The sequence below is a fragment of the Gymnoscopelus braueri genome (genome assembly GCF_963280865.1).
Source record: "Gymnoscopelus braueri genome assembly, chromosome: 18".
Classification (NCBI taxonomy): domain Eukaryota; kingdom Metazoa; phylum Chordata; class Actinopteri; order Myctophiformes; family Myctophidae; genus Gymnoscopelus; species Gymnoscopelus braueri.
The window spans coordinates 5734421-5745604 of NC_137618.1; the positions used below are offsets into that span (position 1 = coordinate 5734421).

Here is an 11184-nt window from a genome sequence, read left to right on the forward strand (position 1 = left end):
CGAGGGTTGGTTATCAATGTGAACACATCACCATGATTATTTTTTACTTTTATGGGACATGACAAAACACAGACAGGACTGAACTTGACCAAGAACACAACACAAAGTTTACATCAGAGTAGGACTCAGAGAAGGACTATTTCTTTAGGATCAGTCTGGGTCAAGGAATGTGAGGGTGTTTATACATGTGATTAGCGGTTGCCATCTATCATAAAAAATGGCAATTGAGCCTCTTAGAGAGTACTTTACCTGTGGACTTACTTTTGGCTATGATGTGTACACTCTGTGTGATGATGGAGGCGAGTGGGTGAAATAATGCCATGACAAGGAATATCCAGTTCAGGACGTTTACTTGGCAGAACGTCAGGTTTACGCCGCTCATCAACCGGTCAGCAGCAGCACTTACAGACACAATGCACTGTAGGCTTGATGATAGCTCACAAACACTGTATCATGGAACACAGTGTGGCTGTCAGTCTGCGGTCCCTGGCACAGACGGAGGAAGGCTCGCTCACACGTCCATACACCTATTTACAGATCCACTGCGAGATAGTAAAGATAGGTTTAGGATTGATTATTGTGAAAGGGAGAAGTACTTTATTTCACAGAACACAACAAGCCGCCATACTTTGTATCACATCAGACAGAATTGACAGAATCACTGAGGAGTTTGTGGACCTGCAGTGCTGATGCGTTATACTGTATACTATAAACCTGAACATCCACAATGCCAGTGTAGCATTATACGCCATTATGTGTTTATTGTAACATCCACTCTGTTGTCACCTGTAACGTTAACTGTGGTTTGTGTTGATATCATAACTGTAGTCTTACATATTTATTATTATTTATGATGATATTGGGCTCCTAGTCCATGCTAGTTGTGACCTTGTCCTCATCCTCAGCCCACTGCTTTGAACACTTTGTTTTGTGTTTTGTGTGTCTGTTGGGCAGCTCAAAGGGGAAAAAAGGGGGGAAAGAGTGCATTGGGAATTTAATGTTCAACACTGAAGCTGTCATAATGTTTGCACTATGAATAAATACAATAAACATAATAATGGCCGCGTTTCCCAAAGAGATTCGTAGAGATGCTGCGTAGAGATCCTGCGCAGGTTGTACGACGGGTCTTACGTGTGTCCACACAGGCTGCGCAGTACCCTAGGCTAGCAGGCACGTAGATTTCAGGTAATGCGTAGCCTACGCAGCTTGCGTAAGAGCCTGGGACCCGGCGAAACCTACGCTCTACCCTCATTAGTAGCAGCTGGTTGTGCCCTACGTGCTATCGGTTCCCACGTCCACGGCGTTACGTGTCTGCTAAAACTACATTCGGGAGACAGAATGGCGTATCCTACTCTCCTCCTACTCCTGGGAGAGGCGTAGCCCTGCAGTGATGTCCTACGCAGCAGTTTGTTACGAGCGCCCTGGGGCGCTCGTAACACCCATCGTAGCGAAATAGATCTATGAAAAGACCGACCGACCAACCACACACACACACACACACGTACACGCACACGCACACACATATAATTTACACACACACATATATATATATATATATATATATATATATATATATATATATATATATACACACACACACACACAGGGCGGCTGCGCTGCTTCTAGCCCTGGTTCAGAGCATTAGTGGGTACAGCCACACATGTCCGTAAAGCGTCCGTCAAGTTGCCGTACGACGCCGGAAGTCCCATCCACTCCCATGTTAAGTTTAAAACCGGAAGTACCGTTTCGTTTTTTTTTTTAACATGGGAGTGGATGGGACTTCCGGCGTCCGTACGGCAACTTGACGGACGCTTTACGGACATGTGTGGCTGTACCCAGAGAGTTCACTAACGCTCTGAACCAGGGCTACGCTGCTTCGTCCTCTATGCATGAACCCGAAGTTTACAAATTGTACTCTCACGGATGATCCAATCGTCTGATAAAAATATTAAGCATATGCCAAGTTAACTAAAGGTATATAAATGATGAGCTGAGCTAAACATGTTTCCTTAATTTCGAAGTTTGATAGTTAAACGTTATGATGAAAGTCCCCAGTTCCTCTCACAAAGTGACAGCTGTTGCGCTCGCCATGTTTATGAATGGTTAAAAAATCTTTTGAAACTAGCAGATCTACAAGCTCACAACGCTTCACAAGCTTGTAGATCTGCTATTTTCAAAAGATTTTAATACATATTAAATTTGGGAAATGGGACATTCTGCATTCCTTTACTTTTGGTATTTTAAGTATATTTAATTTACTTGCATAATGGGGACACTTTAGTGTTTTATTTACCTTGCAGATGTCACCTCACCACTGTAATTTAATTCATAAATATATTATTCAAAAGTTGTATTTGGAGTGGACTGCTTCAGGACATCTGACAGTTGGCTCTGGTGTTTTTATGATTTTGTATTGAACTGACGTGGCATCTACTTAGAATTGTCTTATTCTTTGTGTAAAATCAATGTCTCCTACTTGTCAGGGGTATTATAGTTAACTAAAACGAGAATAAAACAATAGTTAATTGTAATAAAAAATAAATGAGCCTTTACAAAAAAAATATAACTTACTGAAACTGTATTTTCTGTTTACGAAACAAACTAATATCATAGAGAAAATGTGCTTGTTTTAGTCTTTGTCAGTAACCAATATTGTTCAGCGAAAATAGCAGATCTACAAGCTCACAATGTGATGTGTTGTGAGCTTGTAGATCAGCTATATTCGCTGTTTTTCTGAGCTTTTTGAATCTCGCCCCTGACTTTTAAAATAAAACTGAGCCCTTTCACAAAATAAAAAATAAACTAAACTAGCAAACCGACTTTCAAAACGAATTAAAACGAACAAAAACTGAAAAGTCAAAATAAAAATACAAACTTATGAATTCAAAACTATAATAACCTTGCTACTGAATGCTGAATGCCAAACCTCAACTACCTGAGAGGTAGAACAAAAAAAGTTATAGTAGATGACAAGACCCCCAGGCTATTGATTATAACCATATTAGTAGCTCCATGCACACACTCATTGCATAATAGAATTATTTTTCCAGCTTGGACATTATGTTTGGACAGCTGAAAGCTCCGCACGCACACGCACACACACACGCATATTTTTTTTATGACGCAGGTGGGTGTCAAAACTACAAAACTATAACAAAGTTGTGATTTTCCTGAATCTGTTGTTTATTCTCATAAAATAACTTGTGTGTGTGTGTGTTCCCCCTCTTCTCCTCTCTTGTTTTCCTCCCTTTTTTCCCCTTTCCTCCCTCACTCCCATAGGAACAACAACAACAACAACAACAATTAACTCTTTCATCTGGAGTCATTCTGGACTCCATTTCACGCAACAAAAAGGATTAAAGCTTACAGTTTGATCTAAGGTAATAGTTTTTACTAATACTACAACCAGATGTATTTATTTTTTAGATTCAGAGTTCGGGCTATGGGATCTGTTCTCATGGTTCCAGCCCCAGAGGCTCTGGGATTATTACACACACACACACACACACACACACACACACACACACACACACACACACACACACACACACACACACACACACACACACACACCCTGCTAGAGAACAGCAGGACAGACAGACGCTCCATGGCACTAGCACGCACATTGACAGGTGCAATGTTATTAGCTCACATAGCTTAGCTCAAACAGCATAAACATCAGCTTGTCACACACACATCACTCTCCAAAACTTAAACTATGCATACTGAGCACGTAACCCAAAAGTCTGCATATAGTTTGGCTGCGCTCATTGCCGGGTATTGAGTAGTTATTATTATTATTATTAGAACAGGAGTTCTCAACCTTTTCTGAGCACTGAAGCCCTTCTGTCTCAAAGGTTCAACTGAAGTAAAGAAGTATAATTACCTTTTTTATGCAAAAAAATGGGAATGGGAATCAATTGTTTTTAATTCCAGTATAAAAAGTTAAGCTACACATGTAGTGAACAATTACAACTGACTCTCTCACTTAAGACTCAGTCTCACACTTTTAATACAATTATATGTTGTGTAGACTTACTAAAAGTAAACTATGCATTTGCTCTATGTGTTTACCTTGCTTACTGTAAGTTGCTCTGGTTAAAGAGGGCCTGCTAAATGCCTACATTGTAAGTAGTTAGAAGCTGATTTTAATCAAAACCAGCTGTCCTCCGTGAGGTCTCTGTGTGCAGGGACCGTCTAAAAAGTACAACACAGAGATCCAACAAAAATATCCATGGTTTTGTAAAATAAGTAAACATGTATAATGACGGCCTAAAAGTCATTCATGAATTTATATTTGAAGCTACTGTTAGTGGCTGTGTCTGTTTCAGCAAGGGTTCCTCAACTTTTCATGCCGCGACCCCCCAAAATAATCATAATATATAAAAACGTATGTTGCTATAATATCAGTGGTTGTAGTTGTGTTTAGTAGGGTGTGGTTTCCTCTTAGTATGTTGTCATTGTGAAGGTAGTCTTTTACATTCAAAATAATCTTATATGATAATGAACAATAAGTCTATTTTAATTAAGGAACTTCAGTCCATATCTCAAATCTCACTTTGTTTAGTGAATAAAACATAATTTTCACCATGGCAGAGTATGTTAATAGTGTTATAAATATACTATTCCACCATCCAGCCACTGCTGTTAGTTGTGTTGCGTTCCAACAGCAGTGTCTGTCTGCTCTTCTGATTCTGTGGTCTAGTAGGACCCCTGCTGGTTGTCAAGAGCTACTGCATGCATCTACATGCATCTACATCTAGTCTCAGCATTATGTTGGTGGTGATAGTTGCCTCATACCAGGTTTAGAGTTAATATATAAGATAATAAGAATGGGCAAATGGCTGAAAGGCTACAATAAAGGATGTTGATCGCTAATGTAACACATCTCGCATGTTCCGTTTTCTGATCTATTTAATTGACAGGTTGAATAAAGAGCAAAATGGAGGGAAAGGAGGGGGAACCTGACAAACATCACATCCATAGACCAGAGTCTCCAACACTCAGCTGTGTGTCTGAGAAGACTGACCGGTCTGAATGGGATCCTCCTGACTTGAGTGATGAACCTGGACCTCCACACAAACAGTATGTGAATCCTCCTATACAATATACACAACACTATAACATGACAATGTGCTCTCAGGCTAAGTTTGAAGGTTTAAGTACATATGGATACAGGTCCAGTGGGCACCTAAACCTTGTGGGCACCTTGCAAATCTGGGAACCTCGGAACAGTGGGCACCTGGTTTTTCTTGGCACCAGGAATACTTTTTGCATGAACTGAAGTATTAAACATTCAAGCTTATGTTATTACACATCCTTAAAATAGACAGCAGGCTTTTCACCACGAAGAGTGACATTATGACAGACAGGGTGATCATACATAACATTATAGGCTCAATCAGCTCCCTTCATTGAAGCATATAGATGGGTTTCCGCGCGACGTCATCACAGAGCAGAGTGCGCAATCTGCGCATGCCTGGGGTAGAACGAACCGGAAGCGCCCTTCACTCTGTTATTGTGTTCGGGATTTAGATAGGCATAATGCTGCTATTATAGGCATAATAGGCATAATGCTGCTATTATATACAAACAGATCCAACTTCCGACAAATCATTTTTATTGAGTAAAGAAGATATTACAAACTGCATAATTTAATCTACTTTCATTAAACCCGGTGAAGACCATTTCTTTTATGAATGTACATTTGACTAGAGCTGCTGCGGGTAATAGCGCCCTCTATAGGCTCACCCCTCCACTGTGCGTGCATCATCCTCTCATGTTTACAAAGAGGAAACCCATCTATAGCCCACACAAATCATACATGTTGGTTAACAACAGGCCTACAAACGTTGTGGATCAATAAACCCTCTGTGTGAGGGCATAGCTCTCCTCCGTTCATAGAACACTTAATGTGGACACGTTGCATCTGGACATATTGTTTCTATTAATTCAAGCCCAACATTGAATGCTGCTATGACACTTGGCAAATTCAGATGTCTAGTAGTGCCCAGTCTTCACTCAAGAAATCCACCTCAGGTGCTCACCTTTCTTCCCAAAAGGTGCCTAGTGTTTCGGATTAACAGACTGAGTTGCCCACTCTTACGGAAAAAATAAACAAAAAAGAAAAAGACCCACTATTCTGGTTACCAGTGGTGTAAAGTAACTAAGTACATTTACAAGTACTCAAGTACTGTACGATTTTGAGGTACTTTTACTTTACTGGAGTATTGTGGAATATCTGTCTGTCTGTCTGTCTGTCTGTCTGTCTGTACAACTAACTAACTATTTATTATTATAGTTTCTAATGCTCTTTTATTGCTATTTTATGTATTTTTTCCTGTTATTCCGACATCGAAGAGCCGAAGCCCAAAACAAACAAACTGACCTTTTCATTCACATGATAATTGTATAAATATTAATGTGATTCCAGAAGTGTTCACCACAGACCAGAGTCTCCAACACCCAGCTGTGTGTCTATGAAGAGTGACTGGTCTAAAGGACTTCCTCTTAACTTCAGTAATGAACCTGGACCTCCACACACAGAGTAAGATCACTGATCTCTGTGAACTCCAACGATCTACAAGCTCACAACGTGGGAAGTCGTGAGCTTGTAGATCTGCTATTTTGTCTGAATATTCACCCAGATGTGGTTAAATAATCAGATCTCATCCCCCTGTCACATTTATATTTACATAAAAAGATGGGTGGGGGCAGGAAGCAGAGGCCAATCCCACAGGGCTCTTTCTGTGGAGCCCGGTGAAGGAGTGAGTTGTTTGACTCTCTGGGGCAAGATGGTAGAGGATAGAATATTAAGTCCTATTGTGATTTGAGGACAGACATGTTTGCCATGTTTTCTGTAATTGTGTTCAGTGTGGATAGGGAAACAGGACCTTTAATGACTGTTGGTAGGGCATTCCACATTTTGGTGGCAGTATTGTAGAATGCATTTTTCCAGAATCTATGGGGAACTAAGTCAGAGCATCTCTCACTGTAGAGAAGTAGTTAGGTACATGGACATTGTTCCTCTGAATATCTTACAGACCAGGCTCATTGCAAGTGTCTATACTCTGTCTTCTACAGTACCTTGAGCCATCCTAGCCTTACAAAGTGAGCTGGGGTTAGGTGAGGTCAAAACCATTTGAATAATCCTCTCTTTCTCTCAGGGTCCATCAGCGGAGAGCAGGGTCTCCTGTACCCAGCTGTGTCTCCATGAAGAGTGACTGGTCCATGCATAAACATATTGACTTCAAAGATGAACACCAGTCTACTGATCACAGGTCAGAATGTAAAACACACAGAAAACAACACATGATTCAGGCCCCAGTTTAGATGACAACGTTCTCTAGAGAAAACGGCCAAATAAAATATCAGATGAGCCGTCCGTTTAGACGGTGGAAATCTATGAAAACTCTACGCCTCGCTACAGTTCTCAACGGGCCTGGAAATTTAGGCCTGGCCCTAACTGGGCCCTACTGACCCGGCCCGATACTTTTAGGCCCGAAAAGTCGTAAAGTGTATCAATATGTGCTTAAAGGTTTAATGACGTTCACTTTTACACCACATTCAAAGTCTTTGTCCTGGTCTTTCAAAAGTGTACAAAATGTTTTAAGTGAAAATTCCACTCCATTGATCCATGGCAGGTGTTTTTCTCTCACATTTCTAAAGCCTTTTCAACTGCAATGAAAAAAGAAATCTTTGCCTGCGGGTGTCGCTGGTGAGGGATTTTTCCTGTCAATCATCGCCTCTGCTCCGCCCCCCTCAAAGGAAAGGATAGGGGAGGGGAGGGGCGAGGAGGAGAGTGGGCGGGATTAATCGACTGTGACCTCACTGTCGAAGGGCCAAGCTCAGATTACTTTTCAGCCTAATTATTCAGAAAACCCCAGACCACAGAAAATCCACTGAATGTTCTAAGTTCAGGTTTTTTGGGTGTAATTGAGGTCATAAAACCCCAAATAAAACATTGAAAATAAAAAAGTGAAAATGAATGTCATGATACCTTTAATGCCCTCAATGTCAAGCATCCAACAAGCTTTTAACTGAGCAGATTGGACTTTCTGTTCCAGAGATAATGGACAAAACATCTTGAAAACGGTCACTTTCGCCGTTTTTCGATCGCAGATTTTCTATTGAGTTTTGGCCATTGTCGACCGTCTTTCTTTAATAAGATGGGCTAGGAAGGTCGGACGGCAACAAACTAGATACCTGAGTAAAGTTCACTTTGAGTTGCATCCAACACATCCATTGATATTTCCGTCGACCTTACCGTTAGGCCGCTAAGGGCCAGTTGAAATGCATTTTTTACGGGTACTATATTTGTATTATTTAAAAAAAAAAATCTTCACGGAACCCGAGGCTCTGCCCGGCCCGACTAATTAGCATAGATTTTGGACCCGGCCCGAAAACGTTGGGTCGGGTAGGGTCGGGTTGGGGCAGAATTTGAGAACGGGGGAATTTGCAAAACGTGTGATGTCATGGTTCACGTCTGCTCTGGTGCAGAGCCGTAGAACCACTGTTGCCAGAATTTGTGAGAGAAATAAGCAGTCAGTTCTATGAAAAAGCCCAAAAGAAGCGACTAGGCTGCATGAGCACGTTAAACCTATACAGTACATTGGCTATTTGAAAATAGCAGATCTACAAGCTCACAAACGTGTCGCATTCGCGACGCGTTGTGAGCTTGTAGATCTGCTATTTTCTTTCTTTGAAAATAAAGTTACATAATATTTGGAATATATATACATATATATGTAAATTAAGATTTATTTATTACTTTATTTTGTGTTTATCCTGTTGAAACCAAGGGGCAAACCCACTCTGCTGGAATTGAAGCTCACTTCTGGGTTCTCGTTCAGCCTCTTGTTCCCGTTAATGGCCCAGCAGATGTCGCTATTTCACCTTCTACCGTTTGCAATTTATTATAATCTCAATAGAAGTCAATGAGGTTTTGGGTGAACTTTACAGTACACTTGATTTTATTACCTTAGTAAACCTTTTCATAAACACTTTATGTTTTCAATCACTAGTTTAAAGTCTTTTTTAAATCATCATGATATGTGTTTAGTAAATTATGGTTCCATTAATTTAAAAAAGAATGATAAAGAGAACCCGAGCCTATTACAGTTTCTAATGCTCTTTTATTGCTATTTTATGTTTGTTTTCCTGTTATTCCGACATCGAAGAGCCGAAGCCCAAAACAAACAAACTGACCTTTTCATTCACATGATAATTGTATAAATATTTATATGATTCCAGAAGTGTTCACCACAGACCAGAGTCTCCAACACCCAGCTGTGTGTCTATGAAGAGTGACTGGTCTAAAGGACTTCCTCTTAACTTCAGTAATGAACCTGGACCTCCACACACAGAGTAAGATCACTGATCTCTGTGAACTCCAACTATCTGCTCACAGATGTAGACAGTAGTAGAGTATCTCACTGTCAGCTGTAGTGATCTTTGATTTACTGATTCTTAGTTTGTCTTGGACATGCACCGGGGTTCCTCAGGGCTCCCTACTTGGTCCAAAAATAGACGATCTACAAGCTCACAACGTGTGAAGTCGTGAGCTTGTAGATCTGCTATTTTGTCTGAATGTTCACCCAGATGTGGTTAAATAATCAGATCTCATCCCCCTGTCACATTTATATTTACATAAAAAGATGGGTGGGGGCAGGAAGCAGAGGCCAATCCCACAGGGACTCTGTGGAGCCCGGTGAAGGAGTGAGTTGTTTGACTCTCTGGGGCAAGATGGTAGAGGATAGAATATTAAGTCCTATTGTGATTTGAGGACAGACATGTTTGCCATGTTTTCTGTAATTGTGTTCAGTGTGGATAGGGAAACAGGACCTTTAATGACTGTTGGTAGGGCATTCCACATTTTGGTGGCAGTATTGTAGAATGCATTTTTCCAGAATCTATGGGGAACTAAGTCAGAGCATCTCTCACTGTAGAGAAGTAGTTAGGTACATGGACATTGTTCCTCTGAATATCTTACAGACCAGGCTCATTGCAAGTGTCTATACTCTGTCTTCTACAGTACCTTGAGCCATCCTAGCCTTACAAAGTGAGCTGGGGTCAGGTGAGGTGAGAACCATTTGAATAATCCTCTCTTTCTCTCAGGGTCCATCAGCGGAGAGCAGGGTCTCCTGTACCCAGCTGTGTCTCCATGAAGAGTGACTGGTCTAAAGGACTTCCTCTTAACTTCAGTAATGAACCTGGACCTCCACACACAGAGTAAGATCACTGATCTCTGTGAACTCCAACTATCTGCTCACAGATGTAGACAGTAGTAGAGTATCTCACTCTCAGCTGTAGTGATCTTTGATTCACTGATTCTTAGTGACTGGTCCATGCATAAACATATTGACTTCAAAGATGAACACCAGTCTACTGATCACAGGTCAGAATATAAAACACACAGAAAACAACACATGATTCAGGCCCCAGTTTAGATGACAACGTTCTCTAGAGAAAACGGCCAAATAAAATATCAGATGAGCCGTCCGTTTAGACGGTGGAAATCTATGAAAACTCTACGCCTCGCTACAGTTCTCAACGGGACTGAAAATTTAGGCCTGGCCCTAACTGGGCCCTACTGACCCGGCCCGATACTTTTAGGCCCGAAAAGTCGTAAAGTGTATCAATATGTGCTTAATGCCCTCAATGTCAAGCATCCAACAAGCTTTTAACTGAGCAGATTGGACTTTCTGTTCCAGAGATAATGGACAAAACATCTTGAAAACGGTCACTTTCGCCGTTTTTCGATCGCAGATTTTCGATTGAGTTTTGGCCATTGTCGACCGTCTTTCTTTAATAAGATGGGCTAGGAAGGTCGGACGGCAACAAACTAGATACCTGAGTAAAGTTCACTTTGAGTTGCATCCAACACATCCATTGATATTTCCGTCGACCTTACCGTTAGGCCGCTAAGGGCCAGTTGAAATGCATTTTTTACGGGTACTATATTTTTATTATTTAAAAAAAAAAATCTTCACGGAACCCGAGGCTCTGCCCGGCCCGACTAATTAGCATAGATTTTGGACCCGGCCCGAAAACGTTGGGTCGGGTTGGGGCAGAATTTGAGAACGGAGGAATTTGCAAAACGTGTGATGTCATGGTTCACGTCTGCTCTGGTGCAGAGCCGTAGAACCACTGTTGCCAGAATTTGTGAGAGAAATAAGCAGTCAG

General features: G+C 41.2%; 1 protein-coding gene across 15 annotated transcripts in view; it reads left to right on the plus strand.

Moving 5' to 3' along the window:
* The window catches only part of LOC308073544 (NACHT, LRR and PYD domains-containing protein 3-like), an 88835-nt gene that overhangs the window by 44537 nt on the left and 33114 nt on the right, over window positions 1–11184 (plus strand). For 7 of the 15 annotated variants that reach the window (XM_080412482.1, XM_080412486.1, XM_080412495.1 and 4 more), the window contains 6 exons: window positions 3280–3380; window positions 4926–5085; window positions 6434–6547; window positions 7167–7280; window positions 9253–9366; window positions 10117–10230. In XM_080412482.1, coding sequence (XP_080268608.1) covers window positions 4943–5085; window positions 6434–6547; window positions 7167–7280; window positions 9253–9366; window positions 10117–10230 — 599 coding nt within the window. In that variant the 5' untranslated portion in view covers window positions 3280–3380; window positions 4926–4942. The remainder of the gene's footprint in view (window positions 1–3279; window positions 3381–4925; window positions 5086–6433; window positions 6548–7166; window positions 7281–9252; window positions 9367–10116; window positions 10231–11184) is intronic. The other 8 variants (XM_080412496.1, XM_080412485.1, XM_080412487.1 and 5 more) reach the window with 6 other exon arrangements.